We start from the raw sequence: 18,609 nt of genomic DNA on the forward strand, positions 1-18,609 counted from the left end.
GAAAGAGGTAATATACACTAGATTAGAGTGTAGTTTAGAGAATATAGTTTAACCTGACTATCATTACTCATCATTTATAATGGTATAAGGAATTAGTATCATCATTAGCGCTACACTACGTCTCAATAGCCTGGACGTATATTTGTGCCATTAGTAACAGTTTTGACAGTGTCACAAGCCGAGACGAGATGCTATAAAGGATACTATCGAATACACCGGGGCCATTAAGGAATTGGTGTTGACCTTATTTAACGCACCTCTCGCCTAGTCCGTTAAGGGTAAGTGAGATTCATCGGGCACTAGTAAGGCTCGATATGGTCCGGACTATTTCCATGGTACTGGGTTTCGAAGGGCCAGGGATTCTGAGGTTGCGATTGGCTTTTAGATCGGACAGGTCCTGTTTCGTCAGATGTACTTTCGTCTTCACCACGGTATAATAGCATAGTGCGCTATAACGAAGATCCTAAGATGGTCTGCAGTGATCTAGACTAAGATGGTGTAAGATTTCAATAGACTTGGCCGAGCTGCATTAGTTCAGCCTTTTAAGGGTAGGCCGTTGGTCTTTTTTACGGAAATTATGAGATATCTTTCGATAAATATACGAGGAAGAGGGGACGAGAAATTCCTATAAATCCGTAGATCTTACCTGTAATTGAAAATCATCTTCTGATATCCACCGCAGTTGCTTATAAGTAGATATACGCATTGACTCCAGACTAGCTAGTTCAATCTTCCGTTTCTCGTCTGGAATCAAATAACTCCCTCCACCAATTATGCTTATCCGTCGCGTAATCTACGCCCTACTGCTCGCGAGAGCTGTAGCAGCCCAGACTACCGGCAACAACTCCGAGTCACTCACGGAGCTAGAAAACCTAATCGAACAGGCTAGATCAACTCAGGAGGATATCCTGGATGACAGAGCCACTGCGGCTGAGAAGAGGGGAGAAACATGCACTCGGGATAATCTCACCGTGCGTCGTCCATGGTACGTGAAACGACAGTTTATCCTAAGTCTTGGGGGCTAAATAAATATGTTTTCAGGGGCTCGTTAAGTAAAAACGAGCGAAAGGCCTATACCGACGCCGTACTCGTACGTACTATAAATACTTTTCTTCTATTTCATTAACAGCCTCAGGGGTCGAAACGTCAAAACTAGCTGATTCGATGAAGAAAATTTTGCACTAACTCTCTGCTCAAGTGTTTACAATCATTACCGGCGAAAACTCCTGCTAGTGTAGCTCCTGGCGCTAAATCGCGGTATGACGATTTTGTAGCTACTCACATCATCCAGACGCCAAACATCCACTACTCTGTAAGTACTCCACTTCGCCAACGGAAGCTAGTTGTTAGATGCTTTGACTAACTGTTGGCGATCTTTAAGGGAACATTTCTAGCGTGGCATCGGTGGTTTGTATACAACTACGAGCAAGCCCTCAAAAATGAATGTGGCTACCAAGGTTCGCAACCGTAAGTAACTCTGGTCGATGAGTCAAAGAGGTTGATACTAACATATAATAGGTATTGGAACTGGGCTTTATACGCGAGCGACCCGGCCTCGTCACCAATTTTCGATGGCAGCGCGTATAGCATGTCTGGGAACGGCGAATATATCGCTAACAAAGGTCCCATAACCTTGACTCTCGGGGACTTTGCTCCGGTGTACCTACCTGCCGGCACGGGAGGAGGATGTGTCACATCCGGCCCATTTAAGAATATGCAAGTAAATCTAGGTCCTGTAAACCTTCCCCTAAATAACGGCTCGGTCCTGGTGGGGACCGGATTGGAATATAACCCACGATGCTTGAAGCGAGATATCTCCGCTGAGGTTAACTCCGCATACGCAAATGCTTCCTCTATTGTCAATCTCATCCTCAAGAACAAGAACATTGGGGACTTCCAAATGGTTATGCAAGGTGTTCCTGGTTCCGGCTCCATCGGCGTGCACGGCGGTGGTCACTACACTGTGGGTGGCGACCCAGCTGACGATGTCTTCGTCTCTCCTGGAGAACCGGTTTTTTACCTTCACCACGGAATGATTGATCTAGTATGGTGGACGTGGCAAGCCTTGGATTACAAGAACCGTCGGGATGCCATCTCAGGGACAGGCACTTTCTTGAACAACCCACCATCACCCAACACTACTCTTGACGACGTAATTGACCTTGGATACGCCGGTGGTGGTCCGATCACAATGAGGGAGTTGATGAGTATCCAGGATGGTCCGTTCTGTTATACGTATATATTATAAGCGAGCTGCGATGAGAAACGGCTGAGCAATTGTCGAACAAAGGAGCACTGCCGCATCTTCGTTGCTACAGCCCAGCACAAATGACGATCTATCAGCGATAAATTTCACGCCATTATAGCAAGCATATAACTATTACCAATTATACTGATTAATATATATTAACAAATGCGATAGCTGTTATATCGATTTAAACCTAATCTCAAATACCCCTATATTCATCATAAATAGCTGTCGTCTCAGTACTTATGTAACGCTTTACGCTACCCAGTCTTACCAATGTTACTGAAGAAGAGAACCTTGAAGTTTACTAACGGTCAGAAATCATGATCCCTGGGTCTTGAATATATGAAAAATAAAGCTCGCACCCCGGGCAAGAGACGAATGCAAAACTGCTACCTTAAACGTGTCACCAATAGAGATTATTTCACTTAAGCTGGGCGTAGGTGTTTATAGGGATTAACTAACCCCTTTTACATTGTGAAATTCATGTTATACCATAGTTTCAGTCTTCACATAGGGGTTGCCTATTCAACGAAGACATCGCAAGTCTATTTAATACCTTACACAGCCTTGGGAGCCTGAGTAATGCCATCGTCTCCTTGCGAAGAAGTTGTCGAAGCAACTACGTGTCTCCGTCTCAAATGTCCGGCCTCGTCGTGTTCCTGGTCCCATTTTTCCACTTCGTTCAGAGGGACTTTGACTAATCGATGGGTCGTGGCGCCATGGTCCTCGACATTCATTACTTCTGGTCGTATCTTGTACCCACCCCATCGCGGTAGCGCATAGATCCAGATGACATAGTAAATGGCGCAGACCACGATAATAGCAATACCAACGACGCAGTATGTCGCATACCAGAACGAGACTTCGCCGGCGTAGGGGCCGCCCTTTGGAGGGATCCATGGAGTTGCCAGAATGTAGACCTGGAGCAAGATGTAGAAAATCAAAACCACGTCCCAGGTCCTGAAGTCGGGTGCTTTTCTGCCTAGGCGCTTTTGTCTATAGCGAACTAGGTATACGCCAATTGCAAGAGCAAGGTGGAATATTCCATCTGGGTAAGTTCCCAGACTCACAACTTTCCTGCTGTTAGCACTATGCGACTTGGAAAAGGGGCTGCGAGAATTGAAAACTTACCAAACTGGAACGCGTCGCCAGCAGGGGGAGCAACAATCATGATAAATGTCATAACCCACTTTAGGAAGTACGGGCCGAAGGGAGTGCCGAAAGGCTTAGTGGACACCCAGAAGTTGGTAAATGGGAGTACGCCTTGTCTATTATAGAGCCTCGTTATCAGTATCTGTAAGAAAGACATTTAGGAAGGCGAAATGCTTACCGGCCAATTTCACGAATCACTCGGGACTGGCCGATCAGCACAGCAAGCAGATTCGCGAAGGCACTCAGTAAAACCAAAACGTTTAGAGCCTGCTCCGCGCGGCCTCTGCCAAAGACCGACACGAAGAACACGGCTGCGGCGATTTCTTTAGACTGGGCAAATTCATCCTTCGATACTACGAGCGTTCTTAGTTAGCATCTACTTGACATACGTAAGTGTTTGTTTTCACATACCGGCAGCAAAGTATGCGATGTTGCAAAGCATATACAGTATACCAACAATCAAGATCGAGATGGCACCGTTCTTTTTCAACGTCGGGATAGGATTCTTGATCTCGTTGACCACGTTGAAGGCGTTCGAAAAGCCCGTGTACGAAAAGACGATGTTAACTAAAGCAACGGCGAGATCGTTTCCGTTGGTTGTTGTGCCCTCGAAGGCGTTTCGGAAGTTGGCTCCGGGGTCAGGGATATGAGGGACGTTTCCGCCCAAGACCACGAGGCCGGTTATACTAATGCTATTGAGGAGATCGTGTTAACCGGCTGACACCTTTTCTATGAAAGCTCATACATACAAGATGAGAGTGATGATTTTGACAACTCCAAGTAAATTCATTAGCCATAGGGAGTATTTGTTATGGAGAATCACGCCTGTGCATACTTGTTAGACTTAGGTAACGACTTGTTCGGACAAGGATAACCTACATAAGCTCGCTACAGTGTACGCAGCAATCGCAACACCTTTCAATTGCCAGTCTGTTGGCGTAGAGCCTGCAATCTGATATAAGTATCGAGCCAAGACTATTAGATGTTAGTAGCTGCCAATTCTCGAATTTTCATGGATCGGTACGCACCGATAGCGTTACTGCTGCTGAAGCTCAGGATCACGGAGTAGACCGCAAATGTGACGGGGAAGAAATGCTTCGGCCTTGGGTACTCTTGCTCCAGGTAGACAACCTCAGATCCTGACCTATTTGGAAAGTAGCTCGCAAGCTCAAGGTAGACACTGAAGCCCGCAACAGCTAATAATATGCCAATTGTCCAGTAGATAAGAGCAAGTCCGACAGAACCAGTACTGCTAAGGATAGTTCCAGCTACGAGGGAATTTAATGTTAGTTACGCTTCCTCATCCTAAATGTCTGGATATTGGCATTATCCTACGCGTTGAGAAAATACCGGTACCAATCATTTGATTGATATTGAGAAAGATAACGGTTATCCAACCAACGTGGTACCCCAGTGGCGACCTGGATTCGACGGGAGCGCCGGCCGCCTCCTGGTAAGACGGCTTCGATCCATTTCCCGCCTTCTCTAGAGTATACGCGAGATTGCCGTCGTGAATCACCGAGATGTCGGAACTGGATGGATGGTTATCAACCGCCGGCACCTCGGTCGTCTCCGACCGTGCCCAAAATTTCGGGAACCCCATTACCTCAGAAGGTCATCCACTTGGTCCCAATAATGATAATTTAGGATGGAAAGGCAGCGCTCAAGCGATCCAGAGTATTGTTGCAGAGCGTGTGAAACAGGATCACGACAAGATGAACTTATCGCGACAGCAGGTAATAAGCTTATAATGAGAATGCGCCGAGGCAACCCTGTTTCGTACGAGATCGCTGGGCTCGATGATACAATCGGTCGTTGGAGCACACTGTGCAAACGTCTAGAACGTATTTGGGGGTATCAGCCCGATCGGCCCAACCGTGCAACACGATTTATATGGTAGATAAAGCTATATTCAGGTGGTCCTTTCAGGCTTCCTGGAGACTGTCTGGATAAAACTACGCGGCGACCTTCCTAGGTGAGGAGGAGCCGAGAATCACGCAATACTGGCTGATCATGACAACCATGCTGGCCGAGGGGTACGATGTTACGGAACAATCCTGGAACGATCGAATGTGTTTGGAGGCAAATAAACCTTTGCGTAATTCCAAGCATATAATCATGTATACTATGTTATTTTTATATAGGCGCTAGCAGGTTATAGCCTCGAGAAAACGTGGGTGCGTATGATTTTGCGGCGAGTCTTGTCCGCCGCATTGATATCGAAGCGTTCCAACATCACCAAGCTATTTCAATAACGCCGAAACATACTTTTATTAGGGTGTACCATCAAAGCTACACGATATGTACGCCAAGTAATACGAGATATGCCGTTATGACTATTTCGGAGAGTAGTTTGGTTGGCCGTGGTGCTACAGGATTGTGTTCACAATAGAACCTACCTAAATATCATTTCGCAGGTCTTCAATTTAATACTCGGAGATTGAAGAAGAGCCGATGGAAGCCGCTCCTTCGTCGTGTCATTGGCTATGCCCGGGCACATTTACTCTTGTCGGCTTATATATACTGATTTGGAGTTCGGTGTCGCCAAGATCATCAACCCACTCGACCACTCTTGTTACCTGCAGTTCGAATATACGGCTCAAGCGGTAGAACCTCAGACTCTGGCGCTCTGTCATCGTAGAGCAAAGCCCATCTCTCCTTTAGTACCTCCGGCGTCTTCCATGCATTCTCCGGATCGCGTAACCAGAATCGTAACAGATGTCGCCTTTGAGCACATTTAGTTAACTATGCTGAAGTTATCTGTATGGTGAATAGGATTGACTTACTGCTTATCGCCTTCATTCCTAAACCCGTCTCGGGCGTGAAATAAAGCCAAGTTGTTGACATATTGAATATCTCCCTTTTGAAAATACGTGTCGACGCAGAATTTCTCGCCAAGGAAGTGCAATGTATCTAACGCCTCTGCCTGAGCTTCGGTGATTGGTGGAATAGTCGGGCTTCGAGGCAAGGCACCGAATCCGACGAACGAACGTCGAGCATACTGGAGAATCACGCGTTCTGGCTCCGATTCAGTAGCCGGCTGATAATGCATTATGGGCCTTGATGTAAACGGCTGCTCGTGATTACCGAAGCTGAGAGTTCCGCACATGTTAGCTGTCTTTGAATTCGATCGCTGGTCCCATTCCATGCGACATACTTTTCCGGGTCCCAATTCTCGGTCAACGTGTGAATAAGATCGGGACGGGTACGGGCGATCTCATTATACACTCGCCAAGTACTCGCGAGCTTACTTGCACCACCTTCGGCAGCCGTTTCGAGCGCGAATAAGGAAACGATATCACCCGAGTCGGTGTGGAATACCTGCTTGTCAGTAGTGAAAGCCGGGCTACCAATTACCTCATTGCGCCCGGGACCACTCAAATCCTTGATATGAGACAACGTAACGACCGCAGGCTTGCCGTCGAACTTGCTGTCTTGGCGGCCTCGTTTAGGGGCGATATGTGCCGATAAGCCCGCGTAGATGATGATGTTCTCTTCGCGACTGTACTTGTCAACGGGAACACCGCGAATTACGAAAAAGCCATGTCCGTTATGGAGCTCATCAGATAACTTCCGCAGCTCAGAATGTAGGCTTGGTAATGGGAATGTCTCCTGGCTCACATAGCCCAGGGGTAAGTTGAGAGCTGTTGAATACCATCAGCATGAATCTTATGATAGCCTAGATCATCACCCACACTTGAAATGCTTCACGGCGAGATCTATTTCATCGAGCTGGCTTTGTTTAAGCACATACGTCCAGTCGTATTCTTTTGCAAGCGAGTCACCCTCCCAGACCAGCTTTCCAGTTAGCTGCTGGGGCAGCCCTTTGGGGAGTTCCTTTTGCAAGCCACCAGATTTAATGCGGCTATCTCTTCGGGCTTCATATTTCTTGAAATCCGGTGCATACGAAATATCGGGCTGTCCTGGGGGCTTCACCGCCGCAGGGGTAACGTACGTGACAGTCGCCATAATAATTGGGTTTGCCTCTCAACTGCTAGTGGAGTTGGACTCGGTTGCGACTTGCCTCTTTATGTTCGGTCAACGAGACTTGGAATGGGCTCACGAACATCGATTGCGCCATTTGGAGAAAATATCACCCATCGCATATATGTAGGTGAGCCACCTACCAATGAAGCTCTTTGACCCTATACTTTCCCCATTCACGTTGGACATATGTAAGGTATTATAAAGCGTATTGCATAGTGCTTCCTTACTATACCGGAGAAGTTGTCGTGTGCATCCATCGTTTGAGTCGTGATGTGCACTTTATTTCGGACTTATCCGAGTCAATTCTTCCATTGCTGTTTTATAACATTTGACAATTTTAACGGATTGTGGTGTTAAGATCAATAAATAGAAGCTCTAGACGTCGAGTTCAGAATGGTTTCTACTCGCCTATTATTGAAGTTAGATGTGATGCGAAAAAGGTTAAAAGTTGAAAAGTTATGGGCTTGAAACTTTTTAACTCTTCGTAATCGATAACACGTTATGGGATCGGCGTTACACCCACCAGATTGATATAGCCCCGATCAAACAGGGCGTATATAAACCCCTGTTGCCGCTGCCGTTGCCGTCATCGGAAATAAAAGGTACATAGTATTACTACTGAACTTTGTATAAATCGATACGCTAAAAAGAATATTGGCAACTGTCGCCGTATATCGTTGAGAACCTACCTCTAACAGCATTTATCCCCAACGCCAGGTTCTTGTTGGTAATCCCGCTTTGTGATAACAGTAAAATAAACCACACAAACCCCCCCGCTTTGACATTCCACACTATCATTAAATATGATATCAACTCCAAACCCACCAAGGCTAACAGCGTCTTGAAAACAACCCCTATCCCAAACCCTCCTTAGCAAACCCTTACCCCGGTAAACACAGAGCGTTTATATCGGTATTGATATCTAAACTCATGGCCTCGCCCAAAACCGTCTATATCCACTGTCGGCTTCACGTGCCGTGCAGGCGCCGGCCCTGACCATCTCCGTTGCGATATTACTGACTCTGCGATGGAGGATCCAATCGTTCATCACTTTCTGGTGGATGGCGTTTTTAGTAACAAATGGAACACCGGTCCATTCCATCAGCTGAAAGTGCATAGCATCGAAGTCTGCTATGTTTTTGTGATAGAAATCTAATTTCTTGGCGTCTAGGTAGCGTTGGGTCATGATCATGATCCAGTCTGAAGATGCCTTGCAGCCGGCACAGAAGTCATAGGAGAAGGGCAACTTGTCTAGGGGACAGTAGCTGCTATGGTGGATGACTAGCCTCTCGCAGGTACGGTACTTTTTGTAGTCTGCGCAGGAGTCAAGGATGGTCATCCAGACTTCATGGCCGCATTTTGCTCGATATTTCATCCAGCGGTTGCACATATTGATGGTGGTAATAGTTGGTTATAGTAGCTATTGCCGGCTTGATAGACTTGATCCAACTCTTAAAAGAGGCGTTGATCGATGCATTCTGTCATTTTGCACGTAGGAAGAAGTGCAGCGATAGCCGTTATATGTTAAAGGAAATGCGGCCGTGGCTATTTTACTACTTACTTGGCTGTGGTTGATACAGTTAGTAACTGGTGGTTCTTTTCTTATGTGCAAGTAAAGAATACTGAGTTGGTACAGAATCACACTGTGAAGTGTTGATTAATTCTGAAGGAGTGAGTTAGCACTGAGCTGTTTTTACCACCCTAGTACGGAGAAAAGACATATAATTCATCTATTCGTCCGAACCGAATCGAAATGACTGGCGAATGATTCCAGAATTGAGTTGGGTTGACGTTCCTTTTGTCAGGATTCTAGATGAGACAGCTAGAACAAAGCACATGTATGTATATATGAGCCATAGGCTCGTCAGATAGATTCGAGTCCCTCGCGGAACAACGAAGTTCTTTCCATGCTGTTTGGTTCCACCTCGTGATACCTTTTCATCCTAATAGATAGTGTTTAAAGATTCTATTGCTACCTACTGTAAATTTCCCAACAGCATATTTCAACTCAACCCTACGCTCCTGCCTACATTTAATATTGAAGCGCATAAGAAGACTTCTATTGTCACGGGGAATGAATTTTAGCAATACAAATTGCGGAATTTGACAGGAAATTAATACTATACAAGTCCCTAGATGTCGAAACCATTTAATACTAACAGCCTTACATGGTAGTCTCTACCTAAAGGAATATACAACGCCAACCTTGCATCCGTATTACCTATATGTAAACGTATTGGAATAATGTCTGATATTTTCTAAGGGGTACTATACAAGGAAGAGTGCGGTTTTTAGGAGTTCGTGCTATGATGTAAACGTCCGATAATAATGATACAAGGGATCTTGCGCAACGAACACGATAAGATTCGTGTCGTTGACATCATATAGCCGAAGAACGTGAATAAAAGCGAGGGCGAGTTCTTGGACTAGGTAACTTGCCAACATTTCTCTACATTCAATATTATTTCACAATGCCGCCTCATTTGCGCAGCGCGTCAGCACGCGCGTACTCAGGAAACCAAAATGGCGAATCCTCCAGCAAAGCCACAGCCAAGACCTCGAAGGCTACTGCAACGAAGGGGCGCAAGAGAAAGCCCACCGACTCGCAATCATCGAGTAGACCTAAGCGAGGAAGGCGGGCTAAGGCATCCAACACCCAGGAACCAGAAGAGGTTCCCGACGAGAAACGTAAACCGCGCCTAACAACGCCAGACTTAGAGTTCGACTATGATCGTTCTCAGCTGCGCGATCCGCGTCCCACACCCGGACGTGTAAGGCGACCGCGATGGGAAGATTTTGACATGCCGGAGGGCTTCAAAGAGCGGTTCTATATTCCCGAGCCCGAGAATCCCAAGGGCCGGACCAAAGCTATACGAGAGTACAATCGCCGCGAGCAAAAAGATCTTCTGGACCCCAGAGAAGCGTTCCATGACTTATACGTATGCCTTGAAAAGGGTCCCGAGGGCTCGCCTACTTATGATGCCGCCGGCTTCCAGTTGGACTGGGAAAAAGTGGACTCCACGATGCACGGGTCATACACTAGGTCGGGAGTAGTAAATGCGATGGAGAATGTCGTAGATAGAATGGAGTGCGAGGAGCGCGACATGTTCAAGATGTTCTTCGTGGATGGCAAGCCGCCAGATGCCGAATCGACGACAGTCCTCCAATATTTGCAAGACCACGTCTCCAAGGATCTCGGCGTACCTTGGCATCAGATTGGCTCTAACTATCTTGTCGAATGGGAGAAAAGGGGGTTCCCGAAGCAAAAGGCCGGAAAGTGGTGGCGAGAGCCGAATGGGATGGAGGAGCGTAGGATGATGAAGATGGAGTCTGGTGCTTCGTTAAGGAAAGACTTGTAGATAGGCCCCAAAGTACGTAAGGTTTGAATCACAGTCGCATCTCATACAATTTACATAAACCGTTTATAACTAGGTGGCGGTGTTCAGTCAACTAGCCCGCTGCGTGTAAAAGCATATATATACATATTGCGATCAAGTATCCCATTAGACCAATCTATTCTATATTCTATTTTATACTATCCGTATCCCTCCTAAGCCGTAGCCCAGTTCGGCGTCCAATCGACCTATAATAACGTCAGTCCCCTCGTTCACTTCAATAGGAGAATATGAGAACACAAATAAGGAGAAGAACTTACGATGCTCGGGTCTATCTTCTTTAGATCCCCAACCCCCGCGTTCGCGGCATCAATAGCAATCTCGTGCTTAAGAATCTCGATGGCGCGCTTGACTCCGTCCGTGCCGTAGACATTGGCGTACATGAACGGGCGCCCGAGCCCGACGGCACGAACACCAAGAGCTAGTAGCTTGACTACATCTGCACCGTAGCGCACGCCGCCGTCTGCGTATACTTCTAATTGCGAAAACACTTCCGGGGCTTGGTCGCGGATCTCGATGGCTACTTCGAGAGGCGAGCGCGCGCCGTCGATTTGGCGACCTCCGTGGTTAGATAGGTAGACTGGCGAAGTGGGTTAGTAAGTTCTACCGGGCTATTCGATGTCTTTCTAGGTCCACGACCCTCCATCAAGGGGCCCTCGACGTCACGTACTAGCTGGAACCTGGTGTTCGACGGCCTTTTGCGCGTCTTCCACCGTCTGTATGCCCTTCAAGACAATTGGAAGATCCGTCAGAGTGCGAAGGTGGTCGTAGAAGTCCCACTAGAAAAAAAGGAGTTCCTATGGTTAGCTCTTCGGATCCAGTACGAGCCAAACTATGCCTCTGAAGCTTCGCCTTGGTATACTTACGGTTATCAAAGTATAAGCAGAATCACTATATGACGCGTTAGTCTATTTCGCCGGGAACATGGTACTTGGAACTGATGGACTTACGCAGAACCGACGCCATAGCGTGCCGCACGATGGCGATTTCCGTCCGCGGCCGAGTCGATGGTAAAAACAATGGCCTTGCTTCCGGATTTCTCGGCTCGAGCGAATATTTCCTTCGTCGCGGTGTCGTTTGAGTCTAGGTAAACCTGCTGAAAGGTAACCTGGTCGTCTTTTTTGAACGTGGCAATCTCTTCGATAGTTAAACTAGCTAGCTGGGCGGGCTTCATCGGATTATCAATCTTAGCGTATGCGAACTTGCCAGTACTACAGGCTGGCCGAAGTAAGTGAAAATCATACCATGTAGAGAATATCTCCCGCTGCCGCTCCCTCGACTAGTCCCTTCTCGCCATCGGTGTTACCGTAGCCTCCTCGAGCAGCGGGGCTGATGAAGAAGGGCGCGGAGAAGTTGTAGCCGAGAATCGTGGTGCTACACCTCCAGTATTAGTAAAAATGCGTTGAATAAGCTGAGGATGAACGACTAGCGTACGGAAGTGTCGACTCGATATTCGTGACATCCACCATAGTTCTCGGACGGAGTTTATATCGGTTGAAAACCTCGAGGTTATTCCGGTACGACCACTCGCCGCCGGCACCGTTGCGATAATATGTGTAGTTCTGAACTGTAAGATGCCTTCTCGCCGCCGCATCGAAATCCGGTAGTCCAACGAGTTGATCCAGAGGCGGTAGCTCTCCGGCTGGTAGATCGGCGAAGTACTCATCGAAACTTCTGCCGTGTAAGCACTTCTGAGTTTGTAACAAGGGTGTGGCTCGGCAGAACTTACCCCGTATCGGGCTCGTTTAGAAACGGACGTGCCGCTAAGGCTCCTCCGAGCACGGAGAGAGAAAGGAGTGCTGAACGCATATTGAAATGCTAAGATCAAATGAGTGGCTTGAGGCAAGGAGAACGTGAAAAGACCTCTGGGTATGAAGTATATGGTATCGAGGTCGTCCTGGGTGGTGACAATCCTTCCATCTTATAGCGAACACTCATCGCAATACCTCGCCCCCTGTCTTGATCATCTCGGAAGGAGAGAGTTAGCACCGCCACCAGCGCGGTGATAACTTTGTAATCATCGCCAAGCACGACCAGCTACTTTCATAACGTGGAAGCCAGCCGAGGGCATAGTTTGTCTTACCTCACAAAGTTAGTTCATGCGGCCTCCTTGCCTGCATTAGGGCATAAGTCTATGAGCTTGGATTCTATCAGGATTATCTGATCGTTTCTTTCCTATTCTAGACTGGGTTTACGGCTATGATATTTACTTCGAGGGGGCTTTTGACACGACGTCTGCGGCGCATTACAATACAGGACTTACCGGGGATCCCATATAGTTAAAAAGCACAACCCTATTAGTGGGTTCGGCCTGTTGGTAAGCTGATAAAGGAAGCTAATTGAAGTCTTCAAATGCAAGGTACTGGCGGGTACCTGATTTGCTGACGATACAAACCGAATATACGCCCCGAATATACGCCATGTTCTAGACGATCAGTGGAGACGATGGTATCAATGTGCCGGCCCAGGTTATTAGATCAGTTCGAAGGACCTTAGAAAATCTGGCGAGTCGGACGAATCAAATCACTTATTCGGAGACCTCGGATTAGATCTCAAACTCTCGATAAGATAATATCTTCAAGGGTAGCTACTAGCTAGGATTTCAAAGCACCTACATAGTTTATCAATGCGATTCGGTGGGCCTCTCTGGGACATATTAGCTGCGGACAAAATACTTGAACGATGGAGGAGACTTGCATACAAGTTTGAATAGCTTCAAATACATACGTAATAGCAGGTAAGGCATGGAATAACAACTACTTGGTTGGTTACGTCACCAACATTGTATAACCTTTTAACGGTTGCCGGATGACATATTGACGCGCCAGCAAAGATGCCAAGGAAATACAGCTTTCATAAGCCTCGACAATCCTCCAATGAGGCAACTCAATTCATTCCTATACCGCTGTTTTAAATGAAATAGTTAGGCGTGGCTGGGACTTTCTATTTTCTCTCACCTTCAGAGACATTACTTCAATACTTCAGCCTTGGATAGGAAGGGTATGCCGTCCGGAGACAGCGATCATTTACACCCTAGTCCCCCGTCGCAGGATTCCTCAGGCGAAAATCAACTATCTATTGTCCCTGGTCGAATTTAAATGTCCCCATAAGAGGAAGCCGCCAAGCCATTTCAGTCCCAAGTAGAAAAGAAGACATGGATTTTCCACAAGGTTGAGAAACGCATGTGATGATTACATGTGCAAGAAACGTTGCTTGGAGGGGTCAACTTGACCGGTGATTATGGAATACACCTCGGAGACATGCATGAATCGGTGATCACTGGGTTAACAAACCAAGAAACAGATGTGTTAAATCGCTTCCGCCAAGGTGCCAAGAGCGCCATCTAAAGAGAAAGTTCACACTTTCCACGACTACGTCTGGTCTCATCTTATCTTAAATCATCTTAAAATAGCTTACCATGTAAAACCCTCATTATGCCACCAAACGTTCCGACCTTTCTTAACCCAAACTCCGACGTGTGATCTCAACTCACGAGCCATTCCCTCCGGTCCGCAAACCAACACGGCGACTCTCTCTTCAAGCCCTTGGCGGAAAAAGTCGTCGACGATCTGCCGTAGGTCGGGTCGTTTATGAACCTGCCTCGGATTAAGATATGAATTACTATCCAACTCGACCGCTTCACGTAAGGTAAGTTCACGCGGAGCGCCCTCGGTTAAGAATAGCTGTATGTTGTCGTCGAGGGTATTTGCCGCGTCGTCTGAAGGCCAAGACGCATCAGCGGCCCCGCGTGCAGCCCAGACAACCTGGACCCGGGCTGTTGGATTGTCATTTATAATATATCCTATGAGACGTTAGTCCCTTGCATAAACGTATTGATTAATCCCTTCTACGAGTATCTAGGTTCGGTACGCCCCTGTTTGGACACTAGGTATTATTCTAGAATTGGGGTTGACATAGAAACCCAAGCTAGAAGGGTATTGGTGACTTACTATATTTAGGTCAGTATCAGTATGAACACTATATTAATCACGCCAAATGAAAGCTGGGCATACCTGGATATAGGCAAGATAAATGTAGAACCAACTCCGCCGGCAACCAGAAGGATGCGATCAAACGCCGGCCCAGCTAGATTTGGGAACCACGTCGCGCACCCATAAGGGCCTTCCATGCATAGCGATACTTTGGTGTCAGTTAACTTCTCTTCAGCAAATTGGGCCAAGGCTCTAGTCATAGGCCCTCTCTGGCGTCGCGCAACTAAAGTGAGCTCTCCTGATTTTTCATCTACCGACGCGATAGTGAATGGGTTAAAGGAAAACTCAAATAAAAGATGCGAGCTGCGGCGAGAACTAAAAGGAATAGTCAGATACACATGCATCCCGGCGTACTTGCGGAAGCGATCGACTTTTGAGGATGGAAGACCGGCTACTATCTTGATTAAGTTCGTGTCAGGAATGAGTTCTAGAGTCGATGGCACGGTGATGGTGTCAATCTTGCGCTTGATGAGATCGATGAAGAAAACGAGCAACGCTTCGACTAGATACTGCCGGCCACCATGATGGGAATGGAAGAAGATGGCCGGCGGGAGTGCCATCGCTACCGTAAGGTGCGTAATGAAGAAGACACGGTACGAATAAGTACGGATAGTTTTAAGGGCCGTGGCGCCCAGCAAGCTCATACCAATGATGGAGCCAAGCCCAAGAGCTGGAACCAGACGGGTAAATCTTTCAGAGAGAATGCCTTCTTGAATATAGAAGTTTAGGTATAAACCCGCATGGACAAGGAGCAGGGAGTAGATGATCCAACCGAGGACACGATGCCATCGATTGAGTTGCTCATGAGAAGACCCGAACGCGAAGGCGATAGGGTTGATATTCTTCAATATTAATAAATATTGCAGGGGAAGTTGAGATATAGCAACTATCCCAAATCGCTTCGTAAGGTGAAGATAATCTGTATCGGATTAGTTTGGGTACCTCTTAGATTGAGAGGTAGTAATCAGATGGACCCGACTGCTCGGGTTTGGGGTAAACTGGGAGTCTGGGACACGGCATATTATCCGAACGGTCCTTGCATTGAAGAATACGTCGGATAATAGGTCGACTCACCATTTCCAGTGCCATCGAAACATAAGAAGACAAGCCACATAGACCATAAAGAGCCGAAAACTAGTTGGTCCCTTTGTCCCAAGTTCAGCCCTAGGATTACAACATCGTCGCCAAGCCACCATGCGATACGCCTTGCGGTGATACCCCAATATCCGGCGGGAGTCTGTCTCTCGTGCTTAAGTCCCGGAGAGCTCGGGACGGCTGAGTAAGCTACGGGCTGAGAAGGTGATGCCCGTCTCAACACAAATACTCCCAGCCGGTAGAGAAGGACGAGACCTATGGGAATCAGCGCCGAGAGTTGTGCGTAAGCTGCATGACGGTCAAGCGATTGGCGCCTAGCATGCCTCTGAGCATCGTCAAGAGCAACTATTTGGTATGGCCAGCTCATTTTTATCTGGGAGTCGCCGGGGTCGACCTCGCTGTTTGCTTAAGTGAACTCTTGCTAGAAATTTAACCAATTCAAAAGCAACACTAATCTTAGATAGAAATGTAATAGAATAGGATTTCTGTGATATACTATAGAGAAGGTATATAAATCCAGATCCTTAGGGTATTAATGATTAAGTTGAAAAAGGGTTCGCTCGACTACGATATGTCAGCTGGGTTAAACGAAATAAAAAAGAGGCGCCGCGAAGGTTGCGTGCGTGATCAGCCACAAATTGTACATACGCCGATGTCAAATGCAAGCCACACTTTAGTCTTTAGATATAATTCCGTTAATTGGAAGTGAGACAGATGGTTTGCTGACCTTTTTCGATGAGCCGGTGTGCGACAATAATTGAGTAAAAATGAAAGACAAGTATTCCCTTATTATCTCCCTTATTATCTACTTGGGTTAGGAGATAGCCATCGATCCCCATCCCCTCCACGACTCCCCGCTTGTAGAATGCAGGATGCATAATGTTGGTTGATTGCTAGTGTTGTTGCTCAACAGATCGACCATTTTACGGAATACAGAAAATGCCTCGAGCCACGGGATCGCTCTAGATGACATATACATCGTCGTGTATTGGACAAACGAGGATCCTATGGTTCTGCGCATTTCCAACCGAGTACAAACCGGACTGTTCGAGGATCCGATCTTGCAGAGATATCTGCCCCCTCTGTATCTTCAGCATCATCACCGCGGTACCGATCTTAGCCTATCATTGGATATCTCCTTTCCATCTGGAGCCACTTAGCGTCGCCGCTGCGCCCGCCCCATGCCCCGGCTCCTTCGAACCGGGCCTACACTAGAAAATTTTGAACATAGCGGCTATTTAGCGACCCAAGTTCACATCCAGCACAAGTCTGGATCTGCGATCTACTCGATCCAGCACGGTTTGGTGGTCTAGTGGTATGATTCTCGCTTAGGGTACACCCTTTGCAATAGCATGCGAGAGGTCCCGGGTTCAATCCCCGGCCAAACCCTTTCTTTTGCACTTCTCAAGTACCATTTATATATGGTGAAGGCTTACTTTTTTATTAATCCAATTATTATTAATTAGTATGAAAGACTCTTTTACCATCCTCCCCGTTTAATAATATATATCTTTTAGGCAAATCTTTTAATCTTTTTTAAATCAAAAACTTGTGATAATGGGACTGGCTTAGTTGACTTAAAAGCACTATTTACTTATAACGCACTTATATAACAAGTTCTCTCTAATGTAGATACTGTCCTGCAACATAAAATTAGTAAGTTGAATCGAAAAAAAGGAAACGAGTATATTCTATAGCTCACCGTCATCCCTTCCCAACCAAGCCAACTCAAGATCCAGGCAATTGTCGACATGGGACCGTACCAAATGACAGGCTTTACAGTGCGTTTAAGCAGCTCATCAACTACCTTCTTCGCATACGTCGCGGGCTCTATGTAGTGTATTCGCTCCAGCACTTCAGTGAGAATTAGCAATCGTTTCTTTCGGGAATTCAGATTTGTTATTCGCTATGGTCAGATTCAAAACACAACAACCAAGGTACATATTTGTACAAGATATGAATGAGCATCACCTACTTTTCCGACTTTCAATATACTCCCGCAGCGGCTGATACGGACTATCCTCAGGTAATTTTGTCGGGGGCGCGTTGGCGAAGAGTCCGGTCCGGACGGCACCCGTCTTGACAGTCACGACGCGGATCCCTAGCGGCGCCAATTCAGGGCGGATGGTGGCGCCTAGAACGTCAAGAGCTGCCTTCGATGCGTTATAAATGCCGAAGAAAGCTGGCTTAAGTTGGGTGTTAACGCTGCCGATATTCGCTACTAGCGCAGTTTCCCTTCCACTGCTGCCGCTGTTCTTCCTAGCGGCGGCGGCGGCACTTATGAGGAGCGGAATAAAAGCCTGCGTCACGGCGAACACGCCCAACACGTTGACATCGAGGACGCGGCGCGCAGCTGCGACGTCGGTGTGCGCGAAGGGCATAACGTGCAAGACGCCAGCATTGTTAATCAGGACATCTAGCTTGCCGTCTGTGAGCTTGGACACGTGCGCTACGGCCTTGTTGATCGAGTCTTGCGACGTGACATCTAAGACCATCGTCTCGATGCCGATATCCTGGAGGTGTGTGGGCAGATCGTCCGATGAGGCGATGACGCGGTGGCCCCGCAGATGGAACTCCGTCGCAAGGGCCGAACCGATGCCACCCGGACCGCAGCCGGTGATAAAGACGGTCTTGAGGGGCATTTGGATTATGGATCTCTTAATCTAGTAAATAAACTGAGTTGATTGATTATGCTAGGTTAGTCTGCGAATGCGTGGAGTTGAAGATGTTTATACAC

At 47.2% G+C, this 18,609-nt stretch overlaps 6 protein-coding genes and 1 non-coding gene across 7 annotated transcripts; 3 read left to right on the top strand and 4 right to left on the bottom strand.

Annotated features, from left to right (window-relative positions):
• Positions 1-610: 610 nt before the first annotated feature.
• Positions 611-2,651, top strand: F5Y00DRAFT_237593 (Di-copper centre-containing protein). The gene is made up of 5 exons (XM_048007837.1): positions 611-985; positions 1,042-1,090; positions 1,199-1,312; positions 1,382-1,467; positions 1,519-2,651. Exons 1-5 carry the CDS (start codon positions 774-776, stop codon positions 2,246-2,248), a joined length of 1,191 nt encoding a protein of 396 aa, XP_047864704.1. The 5' UTR covers positions 611-773; the 3' UTR covers positions 2,249-2,651.
• On the bottom strand, positions 2,644-5,398 carry F5Y00DRAFT_237594 (amino acid transporter). Its single transcript, XM_048007838.1, has 8 exons — positions 4,739-5,398; positions 4,432-4,671; positions 4,283-4,378; positions 4,153-4,228; positions 3,815-4,095; positions 3,582-3,756; positions 3,383-3,519; positions 2,644-3,323 (listed from the first exon to the last, which is right to left on the bottom strand). Exons 1-8 carry the CDS (start codon positions 5,004-5,006, stop codon positions 2,809-2,811), a joined length of 1,788 nt encoding a protein of 595 aa, XP_047864705.1. The 5' UTR covers positions 5,007-5,398; the 3' UTR covers positions 2,644-2,808.
• Positions 5,399-5,490: 92 nt separating this feature from the next.
• F5Y00DRAFT_237595 (Clavaminate synthase-like protein) lies at positions 5,491-7,830 on the bottom strand. Its single transcript, XM_048007839.1, has 4 exons — positions 7,099-7,830; positions 6,561-7,047; positions 6,190-6,495; positions 5,491-6,128 (listed from the first exon to the last, which is right to left on the bottom strand). The coding sequence occupies exons 1-4, from the start codon at positions 7,370-7,372 to the stop codon at positions 5,957-5,959; spliced, it is 1,239 nt and encodes a 412-aa protein (XP_047864706.1). The 5' UTR covers positions 7,373-7,830; the 3' UTR covers positions 5,491-5,956.
• Positions 7,831-9,861: 2,031 nt separating this feature from the next.
• On the top strand, positions 9,862-10,749 carry F5Y00DRAFT_262247 (uncharacterized protein; the record flags this gene model as incomplete). The annotated part of the gene is made up of 1 exon (XM_048011352.1): positions 9,862-10,749. The coding sequence occupies one exon, from the start codon at positions 9,862-9,864 to the stop codon at positions 10,747-10,749; it is 888 nt and encodes a 295-aa protein (XP_047864707.1).
• Positions 10,750-10,940: 191 nt separating this feature from the next.
• Positions 10,941-12,594, bottom strand: F5Y00DRAFT_262248 (FMN-dependent alpha-hydroxy acid dehydrogenase; the record flags this gene model as incomplete). Its single annotated transcript, XM_048011353.1, has 8 exons — positions 10,941-10,973; positions 11,046-11,365; positions 11,456-11,564; positions 11,652-11,676; positions 11,736-11,953; positions 12,030-12,159; positions 12,220-12,456; positions 12,515-12,594. The coding sequence occupies 8 exons, from the start codon at positions 12,592-12,594 to the stop codon at positions 10,941-10,943; spliced, it is 1,152 nt and encodes a 383-aa protein (XP_047864708.1).
• Positions 12,595-17,170: 4,576 nt separating this feature from the next.
• On the top strand, positions 17,171-17,261 carry F5Y00DRAFT_t91. The gene has a single exon. It is a non-coding gene; the product is annotated as a tRNA-Pro (tRNA).
• Positions 17,182-18,580, bottom strand: F5Y00DRAFT_81612 (NAD(P)-binding protein). The gene is made up of 3 exons (XM_048014185.1): positions 17,848-18,580; positions 17,575-17,726; positions 17,182-17,512 (listed from the first exon to the last, which is right to left on the bottom strand). The coding sequence occupies exons 1-3, from the start codon at positions 18,512-18,514 to the stop codon at positions 17,459-17,461; spliced, it is 873 nt and encodes a 290-aa protein (XP_047864709.1). The 5' UTR covers positions 18,515-18,580; the 3' UTR covers positions 17,182-17,458.
• Positions 18,581-18,609: the final 29 nt, after the last annotated feature.

This window comes from Daldinia vernicosa, assembly GCF_022497035.1.
Source record: "Daldinia vernicosa strain CBS 139.73 unplaced genomic scaffold F5Y00scaffold_24, whole genome shotgun sequence".
NCBI lineage: Eukaryota > Fungi > Ascomycota > Sordariomycetes > Xylariales > Hypoxylaceae > Daldinia > Daldinia vernicosa.